Raw genomic sequence first — 26,970 nt, forward strand, 5'->3', positions numbered from 1 at the left:
GGTGAGCTGCCTATCGCTTTGTGGCGCCTAGTGAACCGATGCATCCCTACCGAGGTGCTCTGAGGGTGTGCGATGGCTAGCATCGAGCTCGTGTCATCGAGACAACGAGCTCTCGGCCTGCTGTGCCACCGCACGCTTGAGTAGGGTGCGAATCTCATGGTGGGCCCGATGATCTACGGGCATCGCGGCCTCTAGAAGGCCATGGAGCAAGGCCGCCACAACGACAATGTTCTGGCTTGCCTAGGCGAAGCGAGGGAGGGCTTCATCGTCGTCGATGATCCTCCGCTTCACGTCGTGGGCCATGGCGCGTGCGCACCCGCAGTCTTCGTGGCGTTCGATCTGCCGATTGAGCTCCGCACATTTCTGCTCGAGCTGGAGTCACGCTTCCTCGATCTCCCGGTGTCGAGCTTTCAGCTGCTCCACCCTCATGCGAGGGGGGCCACTCTCTCCCCCTCGGCCTCATTGCTGAGGTTGTTCGCCGAGGTAGCCTCCTCCTCGGAGACGCTTTCGACGTGTCACATGGGTGGTACCCATCATGAAGCATTCACGAGAGGGGCGCCCTACTGGAGTTAGAGCCAGAGGGCGACCTTGGCTCCTTTGCGAGGGGATCATGGAAAGATTCCGCGACGTGTTCGATCATCCCCATGAACTCATTGTTCATGGGGGACTGGATCATGCGCTGTGCCACAAGGTGGCCAACGGTCTCTATGGCGTTGCAGAGGCCGAACAGGAGCATTGTCGGAGTGCGGGTCTCCGACGCATGCAATTGTAGCTCCTAGAGCATCTCGGTGATCGCGTTGAGGCCGGTGGAGTAGAAGGGTTGAACGATGACGAGCGCTCGTGATAGCCCTCCCTCCGCCGTGATGATGAAGTCCAGGTCCCCAAAGCGCACGTGTGCGCCCGAGACCAAGTTGATTCTGTGGCTAGCCATCCGCGGCCTAATGTTAATGTCGGAATGTGCAAAATCCCTTACCTGGCGCGCCAACTGTTGGTGTTTTCGAGTAAACACCAACGAGTAAATTTGTATTATTACACGTTTGGCCCGGATGGTGTGCTAAAAAGACACAAGGTTTATACTGGTTCGGGCAGAATGTCCCTACGTCTAGTTCATGGTTGCTGCTCATGTTATTTGCACTGAAAAGTTCGTAGTAGGGGTTACAAACTGGTGAGAGAGGGACGAGACCCAAGTCTCTGATGGAAAGGTTGAATGGATGCAGAGCGCTTTGGTTACTACTCTACTATGTGTGATGTGATGCGTGGAGTGTTGAATCAATCCCCTTAGTGGGGTGTCCTGCCTTCCCTTTTATAGACCAAGGGGAAGCAGGGATTATAGATGGGAGAGAGAAGAAAAACTAGAGGCCGAGGAGGTCCTTCAAAGATGTCGGGTCTTCCTTCTCCTCTGAGCGAGTCCCGCTGACACGGCAGACGATGCCAGTGATAGCTCCATGCTAGGTGCATGTCCGCCGACCCTGATAGGGCCACGCTGGGCGTCTATCCGATAATGCCACGTTCTGGCTTTGTCAGAAAGTGGTTACGTCCCATCTTGCCCCGGTGTGCGGCGCAATGGATCAGGGTGCTGATCCACGACCCTACGGGTAGCAGATGACACAATGACCGCACGTCCGTTACTATAAATGATGCGAGTTTCCTCCTAGACCATAGTGGTTGTTGTATGCTTCCATCAGGATCCACGCCCGAGGGCAAACGGCGGCGCCCACAATATTGTAAGACAAATGTCGGCGCCTACAACACTGTTTGGGCTCTGACATGCCTGGATGGGCTTAAAGCGCCCGTCTTGTCATATCTTGACGGTACTTTCCTGCCGGCGTGCAGGATATGGTCCTCGGTATTGCGGTTGACTTGAGTGTCCCGCCTTATCTGCGTGTGTAGTTATGAAGGGGTAGCGCACAGATGAGTCAGCCCACAGACCTCGGGCAAGGGGGAGCCAGCCCTCGAACGTCGAGTGAGGCGGAGCCAGCCCTCTGACCTCAGGCGAAGCAGAGCCGGCCTTCAGACGACGGGCGAGGTGGAGCCAACCCTCGGATGTCGGACAAGGCGGAGACACCCTCAGACCTCATGCGAGGTGGAGCCGGCCCTCAGACATCGGGCGAGAAGGAGCCAGCCCTCAGGGATCGGGCGAGGCGGAGCCGGCCCTCAGACGTCGGGCGAGGCAGAGCCACCCCCAGGGATCGGGCGAGGCGGAGTCAGCCCTTAGGGATCGGGCGAGGTGGAGCCACCCTCAGGGATCGGACGAGACGGAGTCAACCCTCGGGGGTCGGACGAGATGGAGTTAACCCTTGGACGTCGAGCAAGAGGCGTAGTCAGCCCTTTGGGATCGGGCGAGGTGGAGCCACCCTCAGGGATCAGGCGAGGCGGAGTCAACCCTCAGGGGTCGGACGAGACGGAGCCAACCCCCGGGGATCGGACGAGACGGAGTTAACCCTCGGACATCGGGCAAGAGGCGTAGTGCTCTTGTCTTGTTCGGATGTATCAGCGTTGATGGTTATTAGCTCCTCTTCTTTAGGTATCCTAGTGTTTGGTCCCCGACACTGACCAAATCAACCTCGGATCGGACTTAAGAGACCTCACGAACTTCACCCGAAGATGAGGACAGAGATCAATAAACCTACGGGGATTACGATTCTAGATCAAGGTAGAAGAAGTCGAGGGAAAATAGGCCAAGGATCGGTAGTCTCTGATATCAATTTTGTTAACTACACACTTCAGATAGAGGGGAATCAGAGGAAGCAACATCAAGGAGATCGAGTCATAGAGTTCAGGATTTGGTTTACAATAATATGCGAGTCACTCGACTACGCCTCGTGGATGGACTTGACCCACGATGGGCCGGACGTCTTCGGGTTGGGCTTCTTAGCCCGGTGTGGTCCTCCCTGGGACGGCCCATCGACGCTAGCTTCCTTGTTGTGCTCATCCAGGACACAGGTTCAACAGGTGTAACAACGGCCGTAGGTTGTGGCGATTGAGGCGCATGCATGTAAGGGAGAGTGAAGTGCTAGACGGCTGGTACATGCATGCGTGCGCGACGACGACGTGGAGTGAGGCAGGATCACGGGCGAACTGATTGATGGCGTCGCCATGCATGGACGTGGACGGCCTGGCCGCCGCGCAGGTATGCTAGGGCGAGGTGGCCGCCCGGCTCCCGTTGCCGAGAAGTGGCAGAAGATTCGATCCAGAGCCATGCAGGGAAAGCCGGAGACGTGTAGGTTACGACTTACGAGGATCGACCGATCAAGTGATGACATGGCAGATGCAGGGAAGAAAAGTGGCCAAGCAGGAGATACTAGATAGATAGCGAGGCACTCTGTTATCATGTGATATTTTAGCAGAGGTGCACGTACGTTCATTCAGTCAGTCTGGTTTAACGAATGAGGTCGGTGCACGTAGGTATAACGAATGTGATATTATTTTAGCAGAGGTACCGTTTGGATCCCTAGGGATTCTAAGAACCCGATAAAGTAAATTTCAAAAATCCTAAAATCTCATCAACATTATAGATTTTAGAGGATCTTAACACACATACACAGAATTCAAGAAACATAAGAGATTATTTTATCCAGAAACCGAATTTTAGAATCCAATTCAAACATGCCTAAACTTCTAGAACGTGCTGGGCCTCGATCAAGCTATAACTAGCTAAGCACCGAACGGCGGCGGATTTTTCGTTTGTTCTCTCCAGTGAACTTGTTCCACAATGGACTAGAAGAGTGTTTCACTACTACACAACAGACCTTCATTGCCGAGTCATCACTGTCGGTTGCTATGAAACCGACAGTGATAACCATTTACTGCTTCAAAATCAGAAATTGATTGGAGGTTCCCGAAAACCGGCAGTGAAGGTCTATATCCCTGTCGTTTGGTGGCTTGAACCTACATTGATATGTTACTGCCAGTTCGTGGCTTTGGCCAATAATGATGTTGTGCTATCACTGCTGGCTATTGGCTTGAGCTGGCAGTGATAGCTGCACAGTACTAAAGCCCATGTCCTTCTCCCTCCTCCCTCCCCACCTCTCTATCTCCATTGCTGCGGCCATTTTTCATCAAAATGCTCAATGAAGGTCTTGGATTTTCAAGCATGGGCATGATCTTCTTGTTTTAAGGTTAGTAACAAGCATGCACTCTTTTAAATTTGTAGCTTTTCAATTGATTTGATAGCAAGAGTGCTTGATTCTCATGCTAGTTGTTTCTCTATTTTAGAGAGCACTTTCAATTGGATCTTGAGGAAGTCATTCAAATTGTGGTGAATCCATTCTTCCAAAAGGTTGATGTCTATGAACCCATTTTAATTCCTAGCAAACAATAGTTCTTGCATGGAGTAGAGTAGAGTTTTTTTTTCAATAGGGCTACCAATTTTAATTTTGATGAGCACATCCATCTGACACCTAGTAACCTATTATTTTGAGCTACAATTGTTGTTCATGATTAAGTCTCCAATTTTTATTTTTCTGTAATTAGTATCTTTATTTTTATGTGCCATGAAGTATAGAATAATTATTCTTCAATAGGAGTTACCAATTTCAATTTTGATGGGCACATCCATGTGACACCTAGCAACACATTGTTTTGAGATGAAATTGTAGATTTGTAGTTGAGGAAGGCTTCAATTTTTATTTTTCTATAATTAGTCTCCTCATTCTCATGTGACATGAAGTAGAATAATTTTCCTTTGCAAAGGGTGAATGTATGGTCTGGCGTCTGCGGATGAAGTAGAATATAATATATATATATATATATATATATATATATATATATATATAATTAAATAAATTATTATTTTAATATATTTGGTTAAATTAAATATAAAATAGTTTGACTCGATCCTATGTAAATGTTAGAATTGCATTTCTTCACAACGGATGGATTGGTAGCTACAAATTTTGATCCAAAACGTGCATAAAACTAGCTAGCTCGTCCAACCGTACGTAGCTAGGCTCGTACACGGAAGGTAGCGCTACTAGTTTATACGGTTAGAAATTCTATACAACATACGTGTGTTTTAGCGTAAAAAAAACATATGGATTTTGTCTCTACTCTCTCTGTCTCCGTTCTGCTGATCCCGCCCGCGTCCGCTGGCTCCGCAACGTCTGCTAGCACTTGTTTGGTGGACCAAGCTGTGCGCCCGCGTCCGCTGGCTCCGCGTCCGCTGGATCAAGCTGTGCGATACGCGTCTGTTAGCACGCGTGCGGTTAATTTGTCTTTTTGTCTTTCTATAGTAAAAAAATTATTTCTTATGATATATGAATGTGATCTTGTGATTTGTGATTGTCTAGAAATAGAAAAAGACTAAAGGCTACAAATAGAAGGAAGGTGGAGGCTGTTGAAGCTTAATTCTATGATGAAAAAAATTCATGTGTTCAAACTACGTAAAACTAGACAGAGAGACTCATGTTCCTACAATCCTACGAAGTTAGTGCATACATGCACTGGCCGGCTTGGACCCAATCAACCTGTAAAACAAAGAAAATCTAGGCGTTGATGAACGGGGCGCCGGTGAGGTACTCGGTGAAGGCGAGCGCGACGAGGCCGAGCATGGCGAAGCGTCCGTTCCAGAGCTCGGCGTCGGCGCTCATGACGGCGCCGCTCCTGGCCTCGGCGCTGTCCCCCTTCAGCAGCGGCACCAGCGACGCCACGGACAGCACGGCGGCCGTGGCCGCGAACCAGGCCAGCCCGGAGCCGCTGCCGGCCTGCGAGAGGAGGCCCCCGCCGCGGGACGCCTCGACGGCGAGCGCGGACACGAAGCCCACCATGGCGAGCCGGCCGTTGATGCGCTCGGGAGCCGGCCCGCTGAACGCCAGCGCGTCCCACAGCCCGGGCCTCGCCGCCTTCTTCGCCTTGGGCGTCGTCTCCTCCGTTGGCTCAACGTCCTCGCTCTGCGCCCTCACGACCAAGGCGCGGCGGCGCGGCGCGAGCGCAGACGCCGGGAAGGCGCCGGCACGACGCGCGCCGGCGGTGGCGAAGGAGAGGGAGGTCATGGAGGCCATCGCCGTTGCTGCCATTGGAGCGTATATGAGGTGGTGCTGTGGAGATCGAGTCGTTGGCTCGTAGCGGCAGGCAAGAGGCTTGCTGTAGCAGTGGCTTTCGTTGCTTTGCTTCACTTTTCTCGCTGTCGAGTTGTGTGATGGTTGCCAGAGTGGGGTGGCGGCTTTATAGGCGTGGGGAGCTAGAGCTAGGGGAGGTGGCTCACCCGCCCGTGACGACGAGGTGGGCGGCGGCGGCGGGGGCCACGTCGGCGGGAGATCCACGGCCGTAGGTTGTGGGTGATTGAGGCGCATGCGCAGGCGAGAGCAGGATGGGCTAGTACTGGTACATGCGCGCGACGTGGAGTGAGGCAGGATCACGGGCGAGGCGAACTGGGTGGATGGCGTCGCCATCGACGTGGATGGCCAGGCAGCCGCGCAGGTGGGCAAGGGCGAGGTGGCCGGCCGGCTCCCCGCTCCCGTCGCCGAAAAGTGGCAGAAGATTCCAGAAAGAGGCGGAGACATGCAGATGCTCTTGGATGGCCAAGCAGGAGATACTATAGAGAGGCACTGTTTTATCATGTGATATTTTAGCATAGGTGCACCGTGCACGTACGTTCATTCATTCTGGTTTAACGAATGAGGTAACCTGATTAGGAGTGAGATTTAAACTTGTGGAACCTGCTGAGCTCCTACCGGCGGCGGGTTTCTAGTTTGTTCTCTACGGCGACCTCATCACAAAATGCCTTCTTCTGTTGAGTGGTTGATCAGTGTTTTTTCTATCCAACACAGATGTTCGGGAAATCGGAGGAGAGTGCTTGCCGTGGGCCCATCTTTTTCGCTTTTCTTAAAGGTATGGTGAATCCTTGAACAGCAGCATTTTCGGCTACCAACAAATTATTACATCTAATCTTTTCTTTGACAGAGCCGTGCTGGATTAATATACTAATTATAAGTGTAATAAAAGATGGAAACTCGTAGTGAGGGCATGAAGATGACAAAAGTTATAATAGAGTCATTGGAGAGTCGTGTTCATCTTCATTCCCACACATAACGAAAGGAGTTCAAAATTGGAGATAATAAAGTCATTGGAGAGTCGTGTTCATCTTCATCCCCACAAGTAACAAAAGGAGTTCCAAAAATTGGAGAAAAATGTATTTAAGAAATTGAGTCAAGATATGGCAGCACAAAGTGCATTTGAGTTGCGAAATGCTACTTCATCAATGTTTTAATTCTATCCCACAGACATTATATTGGACCTATTTGAGGGGGGAACTTTTGGAAACTTCAATACTAACCATGCGTTGTTAATTATTCCTCTTTACCTTTTTTTTTGGACAAACCCTTAGGCAAGCTTTATTGATTGAGAATAGTTACCTCATTGGCTAAAAATCAACAATAAAACTAGGGGGGTCATCGTCCCAGATACAATTTTCTTTTGTAAGCATAGCTTACCTAGCTAGTTCATGTGCCACCTGGTTTGCTTCCCTGCTTAGGTGCTCAATAGAAATCTCCTCGAAACCACTCCAAGCAATGTTACATTCATCATATATTGCGGCCAGTGAATTCGCCATAAAACCTCCATTCCCCATAATTTCAACGACCTCCATACAATTGGATTGAATGATCAGGCGGTTTCCTCCAATGTGTTGAGCTAGCATTAACCCCTCCTAAGCATATGCTTCCGCCATTGGCGCATCCACTAGATGGAAAATAAAAGTACTAGTTGCTGCAATCATACCACCCGAGCCATCTCTGATAATTGCGCCTGTACTTCCGCATCTCCTATCATCATCATAGGAAGCATCAATGTTTAACATAATGTAACCTTATGGAGGTTTTATCCATCCTTGTCATAACTTAGCTCCTTTCATTGCCGCAAACTCATAGTTCTTTGCTTGGGAAACAATAGCTAGTTCTGATCTTGATGGGAGTTGAATATTTTCTCCATGCGTTAGTTGCTGCCTTTCCCACCACAGGTACCAGCCTTCTCGGGACAACGCCGGCGCTATCCTCGATTTTGTGTATCCGGTGCCAGGACACCCCCCAATACGGCCGGAGCCGGGGTACATCGTCTTCATAAGTTTTCTTTCCTCATGGCTCTTTTTTAAGTGAAACTCCCGACCTCTTGATGCTGATATTGAGATAGGGGGACTAGCCGAAGAAACTCGTCCTTATGGATCACCCGGCCCCGCTGCCGAAGGATCCGTCCGTGATGGCGGCTAACCGCGCCGAGGCCAAGCGACAGAGGAAGGCGAAGGAGGACGAGAGGAGGAAGAAACAACAGAAAATACATGCACGGGAGCGAGGGGAGGAAACCAATAGTGATGATGACGACGACGAGGAAGGAGATGATGAGGTAGTCGTCGACATCGAGTGGGATGACCCAGAGAGTGAGGATACGCTGACAGGTATCCACTTGTCCGTGCAGGGGCCTTTCCCGTTCCACGTGAGGGAAAAGCGCGCCCATGGGGCCGGTGGAGACATGCCAAACTGTCGGCCTACCCCAGGAGATAGCAGGAGCGGGCGGGTCTACCGCCGCGCCCAAGGTGCCAGCGCTAGGGGGTGGCCCTGCCATCATACCTCAAGAGCTATCAGGGGCGGGCGGATCTGCCGCCGTTCCCGAGGTGCTGGTGGAGGCGGGAGGTTCCGCTGTCGCGCCTTCGGACGCAAGGGAGGCGAGCCCCTCTGCCCGGGAGTAGGGGCAGTCAGAAAATGGTCTCGCCCCGATGAGGTGGAGCAGGGACCTAGGGTTCGTCCCCCAAACATCTCCACTGCCCAACAGCGCCAATGTAAGTTACTAACTCCTCTGTTTTCTCTATTTTTCTCTATTTTTTGGCATGACTCATCTTTTCTTTTCTTGCAGCATCTTGAGATGGCGCGACTTTTTGGCAGTGGCGCCCAAGACGAGCGTCACCATCCAGGCGAGATGGGGGCCATCGCCCGAAGTCGCTCCTATTTCGGGCAGGAGCAGAGCTGACGTCACAGCCTTGTCGGTCGGTCAGGCGCCGCCCGCGATGGCGCCCGTGCCCTCAGTGGGTCAAGCGGACACTGGGGTTGAAGGAGCACCCTCGGAGGTCGCTGAGCAACCGACAACGGAGGTGATTCTGCTGCCGACGTCGAAGCGGGCGAAGCTGCCGCTCGCGCTTGTGGCACCGACCGTGGTGGGCACGACGCCGCCGGTCGAGGTCCCACCGATGCAAGTGGAGGTGGCCGTGACTGTGACAAGCTAGGCGCAGCCGTACGCAGCCGTGGTGGTGCCCGAGGAAGCTACACGATCTGTGCCACCGGCGGCCCAAGTGATGGCACTCGACACCGGCCGGATGGAGGGGGACACGACCGAGGGGTCCCCGGGCATCGTGGCGGTGGTGGAGAGGACTAGCGGGGAGTCGCTCGACTACACAGGGCGAGTCACTACTCCTGTGGATGGATCCACAGAACCCGACCTCGATACTCTTCTCGCTCGACGATGCTACCGAGAGCATAGAGCGGGCGAGTCTCAACGAGGGGATCTCGGCCATGCTGGAAGTCCTAAACCAGGCCATGGGTGTCCTGCGCGATGTCATAGTCCCTACTGGCCAGGTATTCACTTAATATTTCCTCTCGCTTTCTTCTTTCTTCATGAATTTTTGTGTTTTGACATTGATCTTATTTCAGTCCCTTATCGCTCATAGCCAGGAGAAATCCCGATTCCTTCGCGAGCAGAAGGAGAAATGGGACCGCCTCACCGAAGAGGCCCAGCTGCGTGGGGATGTGAGCGCCCAGCTTGCTATCGCCCAACAGAGGGTGGCCGAGCTGACCCCCTGGCTGAGGAGGCGGCCAGTCTCTGGCTGCGGGAGGCCGAAGCCCATTGGGACGCAGAGGACGTCGAGAAGTCATTTGAGGAACTATTGGAGAGGGAACGGTGGGATGAGGAGGAGGACGCTAGAGTCCGGAAGGAGCGGGATGAGCTGCTCCAGAGGGATGCCGAGACCCGCCAGTGGATCCTTGACCTCCTGGCCGTGGCCGAGAAGGAGCAGGAGCTCAAGCTGGGAGCCGAGGAGAGGCTCACGGCCCTTCAGCAGAGGGCAAATGCAGACACCGAGGGAGTCACCCGGCTACATATGGAGCATGACGAGCTACGCCAGACCACGGAGAGGCTCCGCTCGGAGCACAGCGCAGCTCGTGGGGAGCATGACTAGGCTGTCCGAGAGCACGACGAAACACAGCAAAGGATCAGCTCCCTCTAGGCCGAGCTCAGAACCGCGACAACTCAGAGGCTGGAAGCCGAGGCCGTCTCTGTCAGGATGGTCACGGAGCTCGCCGAGGCATGGAGGACCCTTCAGGCAGAGAGGGATGAGCATGATCATCTAAGATCTACCCTCGAAGTGGTCTGCGATGACCTGGAGGTGGTGCCGCCACAGGGAACTAGCTCGCTTGTGGCCCGTGCCGTAGATATCACGGCGCGGGTGCACCAGCTTGAGAGGGAAGCATTTCACTCTAGGATCACCCAAGCCATCGCTATTGCCTGCTCTCATTACGCGGAAAGTATTGACTTGGAGACAATGAGCCTTGGCTTCACGCCCGGCTATGAAGCCTCTGAGCTGGATGAGATAGAGACGGTGGTGGCTCCTATTGCGCAAAACTTGGCGGACAAAATTGAAGACATAGTCCTCCCCCGGAGGGGATAGTTAGTCGAATAGGTCTGATGAACATTATCTGTAATCTATGGACAAGTGCCGACCCTTTTGTATCTTAAAAATAAATTCGTAATTTCGTTTCGTTTGATTGAACTTACTTTCTTCCCTTTTTGTATGAGAAAAAGGGGCTCACGCAATCCGACCCTTCCGTTCGTTAAGACTATAGGGCCCGAGGTGTGTAGGAGGAAAACTTCGATTAAGCGGGTGAGCAAAGTTATCATAGCCGTCGGGGCGTGGGTTTTTTGCAGTCTGACCAGGCATGCTCGGTTATTTGTTCCCACAAACCTTGCCGCTAACCTTAACGTGGGGAAGAGGTCCGACGCACCAACTGTTTCAAAAAAGGGTGTATTTATACCTTTGTTAGCCCTCGAGTGAGATCCGACCCCTTGCGGTTGCGAGGTTCGAATGTCACTAAAGACCGAAGAGAGGATAGCGAAACTACTCTTGTACTCGCACGTACCCCTTCCTTAGGATTTTAGCTATCGTTCTGCGACCGTGCGTTCGGTCTCCTTGTAAGTCCAACTTTCATCGAGCCCCTGCATGTAGCAGTGGTTTGTTCGAGGGTCGGCTTGTTTTTGTGATCATCGCCCCATCTGCGGTTTTTGCAACCAGAGGGGTTGAGTTAGCGTCGCTCTTGTTCGACGCGAGGTGACCTTGGGCCCTCCGCGGGCCAGCCTTCAAACCTCAGTCTCTTGATCTAGGATCGGGCAACTCAAGCTCTCGAGCCCTATGGGGTTCAGTAGGGGTTGGTCGTATTTCATGCGTCACCCCATCCTTGGTTTCCGTAGCCAGAGGGGTTGAGCTAACAACACTTGCCTCGATGGCTTGAGTGTCGCACTCGGTGAGCTCTCTAATGGGCTGTAACACCTCGGGTGTTTAAATACTAAAACATGCCATGTCATCATATGCATTGCACATCATTTTGGGTTAGTGAAAATTTTGATATGCATACACTAAAATGAGTTTACCTTTATGTTATATGTGTTGACTTGTATGGTTTGAATTGAGTTCAAAATCTTTGTATTGAATTGGAATTTCCTAAAACCCTGATTTTCAGTATTTAATTCTACCCTGAAAACCTAATTCAAAATCTAAGCACATTTTGGGGTTGAGCCTAAAAGCAAAAGTGTAGAGCTTGTCATGTTGTACAAAGTTGGTTTTTGGAGTTTTCAAAGTTGTTATATAAAATTTGAAGTAATTTGAAAAGGCGAAATATACTTAAAGTGTCCCCTTTTGATTTTAAACTTGCATTTCAAAATGTATACCGAATTAGAGTATGGTTATTAAATCAAAGTTGTAGAACTTTGAATTTGGAACAACTTTTATTTTTGGAGATTTTTGAGTTACTTTATAAATTTGGGAGTAATTTGGGAAATTAGGCGAGTGGCAATTCTGTAATTCCGGTGAACAGTACCCATAGGCGACACCTCACCGCCGGCGACCTTCTTCTGGTTTCCAGGCACGCTCGTGGCCACGTTCGGCTTCGCGCTAGCATGGAGAAGGCTACGGCGTGGCTTCTTCTTGCTTCCTGGCCACGCTATAAGCTCGCGACGTCGCCGTTCTTCTTTTCTACTCCCCTATTTTTCCCGACGCCGCCGCCATAGCTCCGTCGAGCTCGCGCCGTCGCCGTAGCGCCAACCAGTCACAGCAAAGCCCATCATAGCTCCGCTTGCTTCTCACGCACCCAGCTAACCAGCTCTTGCAGCTTGGCTCCATTGGGAAACCACAGTGCACGCTTTTCTTCCTCACGGCCGGCAGCACCGCCGTCGTGTGTGCGTCGCCGTGGCCAGCGCTCCACTGTGCGTATCTGTCCTTGCTAAGCTTGCCTTCAGCTTCGCCATGTTGCCATGGTGCTTTGTGCCTTGTTGCTTGACCGTTTTGTCCACCGTAGCCACCGGAGCACCGTCGCCGACGTTGTTCACGCCGCCGTGATTGCTGTGACCGACGACGAGCTTCACCGTTGCTTCTCCGGTCCTGTTTCCTGCTCGAATGTGTTTGGGGCGAGCTCCTAATCCTTTCCAAGCGCTTAGTTTAACTGCTACCGGTCTCTCGTCGCTGACATAGCGTAGCCGCGCCATCGTGGCCGCCATGGCTGGCGTCGAGCTCGAACCCCGTTGCAATTGATCTAGATAGTAACCTCAATCGATGCGTTGTGATGCGGGGAACGTGGTAGTACCTTCGCCGTGGCCGGAGGCCTCACTGGCGGTGAGAAATCGCCGGTCAAAGCACGGTCATCGCAGTTGAGCGCGGGAGGAAGACGCTGACTGGTGGGGTCACGTTGTCAGTGTCCGTTATTTGAAAATGGAATATTTTCTATTTTGCAGTTTTGAATGAATAGTGATGTGATTTGTTATTTTTGTATAGAATTAATTAGAGTCCAAAAAAATTATGAAATTTTTTGTGTGACCTCTCTAAGATGTGAACTATTTAGGAAAAATATTAAATGTTGATTTTCAGTACATTTTGAATGTGATAAAAATTGCTCTAATTAATTAATAAATGAGCTTCCATGATTTTTCTAGGCTTTGTTATTTATCCAAAAATTATGAAAATTGTTTTGCCACTTAGTTATCATGTGATAAGCCTTCACTAAAATTTTGAGCTCATTTGAAGAAAGTTGATTTATTTCATAATTTGGGATTAAATAATTAATTCATAAAAGCAAATAGTAAACCTTAATGACTTAGGTTTTGTTTGAATTTTTGGATTGAGTGATGACCTGGGGTCATTAGTATAAAATAATTCTTGGTACTTAAAGTATGTGTTTGAATTTACAAAATTGTTTAAGTAGTTGTTGGCTTGTAACTGTACCGTGAAGGGAAGTTGTATTCAAGTTATTAATTTTTGCATCCATTGTCAAGCATCATGTTTCATATCGCGCATCATATTAAACATGGCATTGTTACTATGTATAGTGAACAAAAGTGAGCACGTGGTAGTCAATCAAGTTGAGGAGGAGGTTAATCCGTCTGTTGAAGTCGGATTTGATAATTATGGAACGTCTCTGGAACCGGACTTTTCCGTCAACCAAGGCAAGCCCCGGATGCATTTAAACCTACCTTGTGTTTTACAAATTTATATCACTTTTGCTTTTCAATACTGCATTAAGTGATTAGGAGTTGAGTGAAAACCTAATTGGTGCATTACCAACCTTGTTTTTTTTATATCAATCTTGTTACCTGTTTCAATCCGAGTATGCTTAATTATGCTTAGCCATGCTTAGAACGATAAAAGTCGGGTGATCACCGATCACCTGTGAGATATAAATGGTTTCTTAGATATGATTGGTTACTTATGTTATCATGAGATATGAGCATGTGGAGTAATAAATCGAGACCGGGCAGACTCGGTGTATGGGAGCCACAAGACATGGAGGTCTTGTGAGCGGGTTCTTTCCGCCTGTGTCGATTAAGACACGTTCATTGTTGAATTGCATGAGGTGATACTTTGTAATACTAGCCGCATACTCTGGTAAGCCTTAACTTGGCTATTCTATTACGAGAATGGCTACTCGCGCACTGGAGTGGAGAGATGGCGGGAGTAGCGTGTACCCACGTGGCCAAGGGCTGGATTGGTGGAGTACTGTATTCTCGGGTGGCGCGGACCCATTCTTGTTTTAGAGGATCTAAGGGTAGGTTGGTATATGTAGGTCGGGGACCTACATATGTTGTGTGGTTGAGAATCCCCAGCTAGGTTATAATCGGTTTGAATCGTCGTTGCTCCTCGGTTATGGAGACTCAACTCACTGTTCATCATCGTAGTTAATAACTAAAACTTGAACTGGTTTTGAGAAAGAGTTTGATATGAAGTTCATGATCTCATTACGGATCATGGCAGATTCATATATGATTTTGAGATAGATTTACATGTTGAATAAAAGAATCTTGTTAGAAAGCTTTTACGCAAAAGAACTTTGTTTATTGCTAAAGCCATACCTTGAATCCCTGAGCCTGCATTCCTGAGTCTTATTTATTGTTATTTTGGTTAAGTCTTGTTGAGTACTTTTGTACTCAGGGTTCGTTGACCCTTGTTGCAGGTGAGCCTCATGAGCAGGTCTGTTTGGGACCATGCTGCATGATAGTTGTTCAAATCGATGATGATAAGTAACTGTCTGACCCTTGGGCAGGGTACTTATATTGTGTGTTTGTATTATGTTACTAATGCCACTCCACTACTATGGTTTGTAATAATTATCGAACTTAGTTTGTAAGGTTTGAAACAACTGGTTTGTAAACTAAGTTATTGTAAGACTTCCGCTATTTTACTCTGATGTAGATATTTGAATAAATGTTGTTATACTGCAATTACTCTGTAATGGGATCCTGCTCAGAAATCATGGATGATTTGGGGTTCTCCGAGGACACCCGATAGTCTTCTTAAGTTACCGGGAACATATGCATAGTTGTCAGAGGTCATTGGACAGTGATAGGTGCATGTGGGCCCTATAATTTAGGAGGTTCGGCCACACGGGCACGTTCAAGTGGAATCCAGGTCCGTCATCTACTGATGGGGTCAACAGAGCCCTCATGTGGCATTCCTCTACTTCTTAACACGCCTCCCGGTAGATGCCCGAGCCATTTGATAGGCTCGGGTGGCCTGTTGGCCTCTCCTCGATGGAGATTCTGTGAGCCTAGCTCGAGGTTAGAATCAAACGAGAAAGGTCAAGACGTCCCTATCCACTTCTGAACGGGGTCAGGCATGGCTACCGGGGCTCATCTCGGTTTTTCTCCCTAGCTCAGTTTGACGCGAGGCAGCCTTGAGCCCTTTGCGGACCGACCTTTTAACCTCAGTCTGTCACCACTCATATCGAATGAGACGACTACCGCTTTATGACATGATGCGAAGCGTTGAGATGCAACAATCACATATACAACGCTTGGGTGTATGGGATGAACGTGTGAATGAATGAGTAAATGAATGTATGAATGACCACATGATGCAAAAAGGTGGGGGTCAGTGATGTTACCTCGGTGGCACGAGTGATAGGTTCTAGGAGCTCTTACCGGATATGTCTGTGTGGGGTTTGGGTCCGACGTTCATGACGGGGCTAGTGTAACCTGCACGATCATCCCAATTTTCCATTTCTATCTCTCGGCAGTGATCCAAGCCGTTCAATCGACTTGGGTGACCTAACTGCTTCTCCTTGATAAAGATTCCGCAGGTAGACCCCTCTGAACCCTTCTTGAGAAGGCGGATGCCAAAGCTTGGGGTGCGGGGACAAAGAATTTGATCACGCTGGTGAATAGAAATGCCGTAGCCGCTGGGGCGTAGGGTCCTAGCGGTTTGATCAGTTTTACTCAAAGTTCACACCCACACACCGTGCCTCTGGTTTTTAAACGTAAGGAGGGGTCGGGCAAAGAGAATGTCTAGCAAGTAGACCCTCTTGCTTGCCCCTGAGCGATGTTCGACCCCCTGCCGTTGCTAGGGTCGAAGGCTCGATAGTGAATTTAATATGTAATGTAAGTAAGTAAGGGTGCTTATCTCTCGGCGGTAGCTTTGAGCTGTTCGATCGACCTGTTTCTCGACAGTGGCCAAGTCATCCGATTGACTTGTGTTTCCTATTGAGACAAGATTTTCTTATGGAAATATAGGACGAGAGTATCCCACACAAGAATTTGGTTAAGCAAATAAGCCAAGCATTGAATTTATACAAAATGGACGAGCTCTTCGTTATAGCAAACAACCTTTTAACTCTTCTCCCTCTTTTTTGCAAAAGAGGTTTAGTGCATTCCGACCCTTCCCATAGTTAAGGTCATAAAAGCTCGGAGTACGGGTGAGCTAGCTTTGATTACGCTGGTGAGCAAAGACGCCGTAGTCGCTGGGGCGTAGGTGTCTCGTAGTCCACCTAGTTTTACTCAGAGCTTGTTCCCAAAATCCTAGCTCTTAGGACTTACCATGAGAAAAGAGGGCAGGCATAGAGAATTTTTGCAGGATAAATGTACTTATATCAGCCCCCGAGTGAGGCTCAACCCGTTGCCCATGCTGGGGTCAGATGTCATAAAAGACCGGGGATTTCGATACCAAAACTGATAAGAGAAAGAATGCATTTATTTAGGGGTAAAAGTGACATAGCTGCTCAATGTTCCAGGCATTGGTGAAGACCTCGTCGTCGATGGTCTTTAGCTTGTAGGCGCCTGGCTGGAGCACCTCCATGATGACGTATGGTCCTTCCCATGGTGGGGAGAGCTTGTGGCGGTCCTTGTTGCCCTAGATGAGGAAGAGGACCAGGTCCCCGACGTTGAAGGCCCAACCTCATACTTGTTGGCTGTGGTACCATCGTAACACCTGCTGGTACTTGACCAAGCGGAGGAGGGCAACATCGCATGCTTCATCTAGCTAGTCCATGGCGTTATCGAGGGTCACCTCGGCTCCCTATTCGTCATATGCCTTGATCCTTGGCTCTCCATAGTCGAGGTCAGTTGAGAGGATGGCCTTGGAACCATAGACTATGAACAAGGGTGTGTAGCTGGTAGCTTGACTAGGGGTTGTCCTCAGGCTCTAGAGTACTGAAGGAGGCTTAGCTACCCAGCATGTGCCAAACTTGTTCAACCGGTTAAAGATCCTAGGCTTGAGGCCCTATAGGATCATGCTGTTTACGCGCTCAACTTGCTCGTTTGTTTGGGGGTGCACGATGGTGGCCCAATCGACCTGGATGTGGTATCCATCACAGAATCAAAGAAACTTCTTACCGGTGAACTATGTGCCATTGTCTGTAATGATGGAGTTTGGCACTCCAAAGCGATGGATGATGTCGAGGAAGAATAACAACTCTTGCGTGGACTTGATTGCGGAGATCGACCAAGCTTCTATCCACTTGGTAAACTTGTCTATGGTGACAAGCAAGTGGGTGTAACCTCTGGGCACCCACTTGAGAGGTCCAACTAGATCAAGCCCCTAGACCGTGAATGGCCATGTGATAGGGTTCGTCTAGAGAGCTTGGGCCAGAAGGTGAGTTTGTCGAGCATAGTACTGACACCCTTTATAGGTGCGCACGATCTGCTCGGCGTTGGCTACTGCGGTGGGCTAGTAGAAGCCCTATCGGAAGGCATTTCCGACTAGGGTTCTTGGTGCGGCATGATGACCGCAGACCCCACCATGGATATTGCTCAGCAAACGCTTCCCCTGTTCGATGGGGATGCAGCGCTGTAGGATCCTGGTGTGGCTCCGCTTGTAGAGTTCACTCTCCACAAGAACGAAGGACTTGGCGCTGTGCGCGAGCCATCGAGCCTTCGTCTTGTCCGTTGGCAGCATGTCACAAAGGAGGTAGTCAAGGTAGAGAGTCCTCCAGTCAACCAGAGGGTTGGGCTCTGTTGCTGGGTCCTCTTCAAGCTCCATGCCTTTGGGGCCCAATGGAGCCGACGGTTGGTCAGCCCCCGAGCCTGGATCAGGTGGACCATCTCTGGCTTGTTCTGACCCCTCATAGCGAACCGAGGGGTTGTGTTGGTCACTAGTGAAGAAACCTGTTGGCACTAGCTCTTGGCCAGAGTCACCTTCGCAAGCGCAGCGGCTGCCTCATTGAGGCGCCTTGGGATATGGTTGAGCTCGAGGCCATCGAACTTGTCCTCCAGCTAGTAGACTTCTTGGTAGTATGTAGCCATCTTGGTGCCATGGTAGCTTGACTCCTTTATGACTTGGTCGATGACCAGCTAGGAGTCTCCCTGAATGTCGAGACGTTGGACGCCCAACTTGATGGCAATGCATAGGCCATTGATGAGCGCTTCATATTCGACCACATTATTGGAGGAGGGAAAATGGAGGTGAATCATGTACCTCATGCATACCCCTAAGGGCGACACGAAGACCAGCCCCACATCGGCGCCCTTCTTCATCAATGATCCATCAAAGTACATTGTCCAGTACTCTTGATCGATGACCGTTGGTGGCATTTGGACCTCGGTCTATTCCACGATGAAATCCGCCAATACCTAGGACTTGATGGCCATTCGGGAGGCATACACAATGCCCTAACCCATCAGCTCGAGTGCCCATTTCATGGTTCTTCCTATGGCATCCTAGTTTTGGATGACCTGGCCAAGGGGGAAGGACGTCACGACTGTCACTGGATGTGACTCGAAGTAGTGGCGTAGCTTCTTCTTGGTGATAAGGACAGCGTACAGAAGCTTCTAGATTTGGGGGTAGCAGGTCTTTAAGTCAGATAGGACCTCGCTGATGAAATACACAGGGAACTATACTTTGTGGGTGTGCCCCTCTTCCTCCCACTCCACTACCAGGGCGGCGCTAACCACTTGCGTGGTGGCCATAATGTAGAGCAGAAGGGGTTCTCCATCGGTAGGAGGAACTAGGATCGGAGCCTTCGTCAGAAGCAATTTGACCATGTCAAGTGCCTCCTGGGCCAAAGATGTCCATTCAAAGTGTTCGGCTTTCTTCAGAAGTCGGTAAAGGGGGAGACCTCGTTCGCCAAGGCGCAAGATGAAGCGGCTGAGTGCGGTGAGGCACCCTGTAACTCGTTGTACTCCCTTTATGTTCTAAATTGGGCCCATCCTTGTGATGGCCAAGATTTTCTCTAGGCTGGCTTTGATGCCACATTTGGAGACGATGAATCCAAGCAGCATGCCCCTTGGGACCCCAAAAATGTACTTCTTGGGATTGAGTTTGATGCCATTTGCTCAGAGTTTCGCAAAGGTCTGCTCAAGATTGGCTATGAGATGGTTAGCCTATTTGGACATGACCATGATGTCATCAATGTAGGCCTCAACGGTTCACCCGATGAGGTCCCCGAAACACTTGAGCATATGTTGGTATAGAAAGTGACCAACTAGTGAATATTTGTAGTTTTGCCATACGTTGTGATCGGAGGTGGTCTAGCACACAATGACACAGGATTTATACTGGTTCAGGCAACGTGCCCTACGTCCAGTTTGGGTTGGTCGGTGACTTTATTCCTGAGCCTAGGTGCTCGAAGTCTGTAGTGGGGTTACAAACGAGAAGGAGAAAGATGGGGGGCACCAGAGGCCTAGTCGGCTCCAGTCGGAAGGGCCGAGAGCGACGGAAACTCCACTATGAGCTAAGTGTTCAAGCGTGTGCTTGAGATCCAAACCTGGCGGTTCTATGATTGTGAGCTATTGGACTAATGAATCTAAAGGAACTGAGCTTGGATGATTTGGTCCAACCTCCCATTGCAGGGAGTGCATTCCCTTTTATAGATGAAGGGGATGGCTTTACAGGTGAGAGGGAGAGGGTACGGATGCTTTTAAGCCTTGTTGCCCATGTCGATGAGGAGTGGATAATGGTAGGCGCCCACAACACTATTGATGTCACTGTAGAATGTTAGGTGCACGTGGGAGGTTGCGTTGTCTTCTTTAGGAAGGGTTGATGTCGGTACCTACAAAATACTGTTTGCCCAGAGGCATGCGAGGAGTTTCACCAAATTTACCGGGTATGGTGAATCTCGGTGCCTACAACACTATAGGGATAAATGTCGGTGCCTACAATACTATATACTATTTGTGTCAGGGTGGTTGTGGAACACTATTCCTGCAGGCGTATAGGGTATGGTCCCTGTACTGTGGTTTGACTCGTGTGCTGCTTTCTCTGTTCGTCCCTAGTCCCTACCGAGCAGGCGTCCCCGGTCGGATGGTCCCAGTCGGCTTCGGTTGCGCCAGTCGGAGAAGAGCGGTGAGCAGGGTTGTTATGTGCCCTGGTCAGAGAGACACGGGGTCAGAGTCAGAAGTAGGCTCGAGGTAGGCCTTCCGGTTGGAGAGGCCGCCCGGAGGCGACTGGTGTCCAAAGCAAGTGCTCCGGTCGGAGAGGTGGGCCGAAGAAGTTGTTGAGCGGGCGTTTGTTCCTTTAGGTAGACCTTCCGATCGGTGACCGAACTGTCCCTTTGGCCCGTTGTGTTTGACTCTTGGGTCGACCCATGAACTACATGATGTTCTCCTGGGCCAAGCCCTGGTGTGGAAGCCGGTCCCCGAGGGACCTCAGGTTTATGAACCCGACAGGAGCCCCCGAGCCCCCGGGCGATTTGAGAAAAATCGTCTGTTGATTTTTTGTCTTGCCGACGGGTGCGCACGAGCACACCCGCAGGTGTAGCCCCTAAGCCCCTGGGTGGTTCGGGCAGAACCGTCTGGTGGGGTGTTGTTTCAGTGGGCATACGTGTTTTTAGTTTGAGACGGAATTTTGTTAACCACGGCATCGTTGTGTAGCCGAGGTGTTTAGGCGCGGGGATTGGATTTGAGACAGAACTTACTGATCCTGGCATCGGTGCGCGCCGTGGATTGGGTGAGAAGGTTAGTTCGGGACAAACCCTAGTGTCGGTGTGCACCACGGATGGAGATAGCTTGGTTCAGATGCGATAGAGCTCACTGATCTTTGGCATCGATGCGCACTAGGGGATTGGTCGAGGTGGAGTCACGAGCGGACCCAGGCGTCGGTGCACACCGTGGATCAAAAGTTAGTTTAGTTAGTTTAGGAATTGGTTGAGCCGGAGCTTCATAGCTATATGATGTGAGTTCAGGGTCGCGGTCCCAGAGCGCAGTGAAGCCGTTACGCAAGTTTGGAGTCATGGTCCTAGGATTTATTGGAGCACAGTCGGAAGTGAAGCCGTTTGAAGCCGTTAAGCGAGTTCGGAGTCATGGTCCTAGGTTTGTTAGAGTGAAGTCAGAAGTGAGGCCGTTTGAAGCCGTTACGCGAGTTCAGAGTTGTGGTCCCACGTTTATTGGAGCACAGTCAGAAGTGAAGCCGTTTGAAGCCATTACGTGAGTTTGGAGTCGCAGTCCCAGGTTTATTGGAGCGCAGTCGGAAGTGAAGCCATTTGAAGCCAAAGCATAGTTAGTTGGTTAAAGATTAGACAAGGTGATGCTCGTGGATCCTGGCGTCGGTGCGCGCCATGGGACCGGGCGAGTCGGAGTCATGGATCTGGCGAGTTTGAGGTCGCTGTCCTTGGCGTTTATCTTGAGCCCCCAAGCCCTATCGGGCCTTCATGGGGGTCAATGTGAGTTATGTGCGTTACCCCATCCTCGGTTCCTCATGACCGGAGGGGCTAAGTTTCATCGCTTGTTCCGATCGCTCGGGCTCGAAGACTGGCTCGGTGAGTTCGCTAACAGGTGTGATAGAGCGGAATCTGGGTTCGTTATTCGTGACGGGGTCGGCATAGCCCTCTTGTGACATTCCACTACTCCTTTACCTGCAACCTGACAAATGCCTAGGTTGTTCTAGAGACCGACCCAGGTGGCCTAACGGCCTCCCCTCGATGGAGATTCTGTGGGCCTGGTGAGAGGTGCAGGATCGAACGAGAAGGTTGAGATGACCCGATCTGCCGGACCAGGCTAGGGCCACACGGTGCTCAGCTACAGTTTTCTCCCCTAGCTCTGTTTGGTTGCTCATGTCGAATGAGGCAAACCACCGCTTCGTGACGCAACACGGAGCGTTCTGATGCATTTCGCTGCACGTGCGTTGCTTAGTTCCTGAGCCCCGGGCGGTTCATGCCCAAACCGTCCAGGGGGTACAGACGTATGAGATGAATGCGCATATAGATGTATGAATGAGTTATATAAAGGAATAGACACTACTAGAGAACAGACTTTAGAACGATGTCCCAAATTAGCATTAGCCTCGGCATTTTTTGCCCTTGGGACTAAAGGACCCTTTAGTCCCGGTTGGTAATACCAACCGGGACTAAAGGTCCCTGCCCAACGGTCGTCTGCGGGGCAGGAATCTTTAGTCCCGACTGGTATTACCAACTAGGACTAAAGGTTTACCTTTAGTCCCGGTTCGTAATACCAACCGGGACTAAAGTTTTTAGTCCCGGTTTGGATAATTCCCTAGGAATAAAGATTAATCTTTAGTCCCGGTTTGGACCCCTAACCGGGACTAATTATCCCGGCCTATAATCCAGCTCATTTCTTCCTCCCCGAGCCCGAGCCATTCCATTCAAACTCACTGCCTCTGTTCTTCAGCTTGCTGTTATTCTTGCTCTCTCCCCCTCCATTGGTGTTGCTCTTCGATTTTGGAGGTAACAAACTTAATCATCTTATGTTTTATCAGTAGCTTATCTCATTTTGCGATGTAGATGCATGTATAACTTTATATGTTGGACTTTATTATGATTTTATATGTCATTTTTAGCTCAAAATCACATGATGATTTGCATATATGTTTGGATAAACAAAAGTTAAATTAGTTCATCAAAATCACGCCTCGCTCAGTCCTCGCTGGAGCACGCGCCATTCTCGTCCCCGGTGGCTTACGTGATCTTAGAATTAATTTTTCCATGAAATGAAAAACTTAGAAAATAGTTAGAAAATTGTAGAAAATCCGTACTAGTTGAACTTGTGGACCGTGTTCAGCTCGGCAAGCATGTTCTCTGCCGAGCGGTAATGGACGTCAAGGAGGAGCTTTGATTCTACGAGGGAGAGCGGCAACGGTCATAGAAGACCGTGTTCCCTTTCTCATAGAATCAGAGCTCTTCCTTAGCAAGTACGGTGCCGTCCGGTGGAGAAATGCTCGCCGAGATGATCACGTAAGCAAGGTCAACTAGTACGGATGGTTATTTATTGAAACATGTTTTTGAGCTATAATTTGATGGATATTTGATAACTTCGGACCTACAAATGTCATCTATAAATATTACTATCCTCGGCAACCTAAACGCCCACGAGCTCACCGATGTCGAGCAGGTCACTTAGAATTATTTTTTTCATGAAATGAAATACTTAGAAATCATGCCTTTTATTTTTTAGAATTAAATTTTCCATGAAATGAAAAACTTAGAAAATTGTAGAAAATTCGTACTAGTTGAACTTGCGGACCGTGTTCAGGTCGGCGAGCATGTTCTCTGCCGAGCGGTAACGGACGTCAAGGAGGAGCTTTGATTCTACGAGGGAGAGCGGCAACTGTCGTGAAAGACCGTGTTCCCTTTCTCGTAGAATTGGAGCTCTTCCTTGGCCAAGTACGGTGCTGTCCGGTGGAGAAATGCTCGCCGAGTTGATCACGTAAGCAAGGTCAACTAGTACGGATGGTCATTTATTGAAACATGTTTTTGAGCTATAATTTGATGGATATTTGATAACTTCAGATCTACAAATGTTACTATCCTCGGCAACCTAAACGTCCGCGAGCTCGCCGATATCGAGCAGGTCACTTAGAATTATTTTTTCCATGAAATGAGCTACTTAGAAATCATGCCTTTTTTTAGAATTAAATTTTCCATAAAATGAAAAACTTAGTAAATAGTTAGAAAATTATAGAAAATCCGTACTAGTTGAACTTGCGGACCGTGTTCAGCTCGGCCAACATGTTCTCTACCGAGCGGTAACGGATGTCAAGGAGGAACTTTGATGCTACGAGGGAGAGCGGCAACGGTCGTGGAAGACCGTGTTCCCTTTCTTGTAGAATCGGAGCTCTTCCTTGGCCAAGTACGGTACCGTCCGGTGGAGAAATGCTGGCCGAGATGATCACGTAAGCAAGGTCAACTAGTACGGATGGTTATTTATTGAAACATGTGAAATCCGTACTAGTTTTGTTTAAATATATCATTTTAGAAAATATGAAATTTACACTAGTTTGCAAAAATAAGTATAGAAAGTAGATGACAACTGGTACCGGATCATCGGCCTCTCGTTCGGTTGCGAAACGACTGAGGCTAGAACTCCCTCTCATTATCTGCGGCAAGTGTAAGCAGAAGATTGTGATGGAGTACCGAGTCAAGAGACAGGGACCCAACAAGGGTCGTGTTTTCTACAAGTGCCCGGATCGCGATGTGAGTTTCTTACGCATTTTATCTGTATGGCTAATTGACCTGCTTTTCTTGAATATTTTTTACTAAATAATTTTTGGCTTTAATTACAGTGGGAGGGCAATGGATGCGATGGTTAGTACTGGGAGGAAGATTATGCTACATACGTGTAGAATTTGGGTGCGCTTGAGGTAGCGGCTGCTGCTGATGAGGCAGTGAGCCAGCAGGAGAAGCTTATTGATATTCAACAGAAGAATGATTTGTCTGTTTTAGTTGCGTACGATCACAAAATAATTATGTTACTGAAGTGCATGGTAGTTTTAGTTTGTTTAGTGATAGTTGGGATTGCTTACGTTGTAGCCAGACTTAGTTAATTAATCAACCGTGTGTGTGTCATTTATGTTGTGTAATAAAATACTAAATTATGTTCAAGGTTTTCATAATTTGTCGTGTAATACAGATTATGTCATGCCATTGAATGTACAATGCCGATCGCCGCTCCCAAGACTTTATTGAGGGCTTGCACTATTTCTTAGGTGTGGCCGAGGCAAATAAGCGGGATGGTTTCATGTGCTGTCCATGTGCCCTATGTAAGAATTTAAAGGAATATTCAAGCTCAATGAGTCTTCATTCACATTTGCTTAAGTCAGGTTTCATGTTAAACTATATATGTTGGACTAAGCATGGAGAAAGCGGGATCATGATGGAAGAAGGTGAAGGGGAAGATTTAGACATTGATGACATTATTGCTCAGTATGGTGCCTTTGATGATACTACAATGGGGGGAGATGAAGAAGAGGTAGCGGTAGAAGATGATCTCGGTGATGCTCTTGGCGATGCCATTCGTGATGCACAACAAGAATGGGAAAGTGAAAAAGAGAAAGTTAAGTTCGAGCGCATGCTTGAGGATCATAGGAAGTTGCTATACCCGACGGCCGAAGAGGGGCAAAAAAAGCTGGGTACAATACTGGAATTGCTACAGTGGAAGGCAAAGAATGGTATATCCGACAAGGCATTTGGGAATTTATTGAACCTTATAAAGAAGATGCTTCCGAAGCCAAATGAATTGCCCACCACTATGTACGAAGCAAAAAAGGTTGTCTACCCATTGGGATTAAAAATCCAGAAGATACATGCATGTCCTAATGACTGCATCCTCTACCATGGCAATGAATACGAGAATTTGGATGAATGCCCGGTATGTAAAGCATCGTGGTATAAGATCAGGCGTGATGATCCTGGTGATGTCGAGGGTGAACAACGTCCTAGAAAGAAAATCCCTGCCAAGGTTATGTGGTATGCTCCTATAATACCACGCTTAAAATGTTTGTTCAGAAATAAAGACCATGCAAAGTTGTTGCGGTGGTATAAAGAAGACCATAAGGTAGACAATATGCTGAGACACCCAGCTGATAGGTCCCAGTGGAGAGCGATAGACAGGGAATTTCCAGAGTTTGCAAATGAGGCTAGAAACTTAAGGTTCGCCTTAAGTACAGATGGTATGAATCCTTTTGGAGAGCAGAGCACTAATCATAGCACTTGGCCAGTTACTCTATGTATCTACAACCTTTCTCCATGGTTATGTATGAAGCGGAAGTTCATTATGATGCCGATCCTCATCCAAGGTCCAAGGCAACCTGGCAACAATATTGATATCTATCTGAAGCCATTAGTTGAAGAACTTCTAGTTTTATGGAACAAACTAGGTGTACGTGTCTGGGATGAGTACAAACAAGAACACTTTGACCTATGAGCAATGTTGTTCGTCACAATCAATGATTGGTCTGCTTTAAGTAATCTTTCAGGTCAGACAAACAAAGGATATAATGCATGCACACATTGTTTTGATGACCTTGACAGTATATATTTGAAAAGATGTTGAAAGGTCGTGTACCTTGGCCATCGTCGATTCCTTCCGTTGAATCACCAAGTAAGAAAGAAAGAGAAGCATTTTAAAGGTAAGCCAGACCATCGGAAGAAGCCTCATAACCGAACCGGGGAAGATATACTCGCAATGGTCAAGGATGTGAAAGTAGTATTTGGAAAGGGACAAGGCAGTGAATCTGTTCCCAAAGATGCTAAGGGACATGCACCCATGTGGAAGAAGAAGTCCATCTTTTGGGAGCTACCCTATTGGCAAGTCCTAGAGGTCCGCAATGCAATCGATGTGATGCACCTAACAAAGAATCTTTGTGTGAACCTGTTAGATTCATGGGTGTGTACGGGAAGCCAAAGGATTCACTTGAAGCACGCCAGGACTTGCAGGGCATGAAAGAACGAGACAATCTTCATCCAGAGAAGACAGATGATGGACGTCATTACTTAAGTCCTGCTAGCTACACGCTTAGCAAAGAAGAGAGGGACAGCATGTTCGAATGTCTAAGCAGCATCAAGGTCCCATCGGGATTCTCCTCCAATATAAAGGGTATAATAAATGTGCTAGATAAGAAATTCCTAAACTTAAAGTCCCATGACTACCACGTGCTTATGACACAATTGCTTCTAGTTGCTTTAAGAGGAATTCTACCTCCACATGTACGTCTAGCCACCGTGAAGCTATGTGCATTTCTCAATGCAATTTCTCAGAAGGCAATCAATCCAGTGGAACTAGCTACTCTACAGA

The 26,970-nt window shown here is 49.0% G+C and overlaps 1 protein-coding gene across 1 annotated transcript; it reads right to left on the reverse strand.

Annotated features, from left to right (window-relative positions):
* Positions 1-4,841: 4,841 nt before the first annotated feature.
* LOC136550977 (low molecular mass early light-inducible protein HV90, chloroplastic-like) lies at positions 4,842-6,404 on the reverse strand. The gene has a single exon (XM_066542561.1). It carries the CDS (start codon positions 6,387-6,389, stop codon positions 5,484-5,486), a length of 906 nt encoding a protein of 301 aa, XP_066398658.1. The 5' UTR covers positions 6,390-6,404; the 3' UTR covers positions 4,842-5,483.
* Positions 6,405-26,970: the final 20,566 nt, after the last annotated feature.

Source organism: Miscanthus floridulus, chromosome 4 (assembly GCF_019320115.1).
Source record: "Miscanthus floridulus cultivar M001 chromosome 4, ASM1932011v1, whole genome shotgun sequence".
Taxonomy (NCBI): Eukaryota; Viridiplantae; Streptophyta; class Magnoliopsida; order Poales; family Poaceae; genus Miscanthus; species Miscanthus floridulus.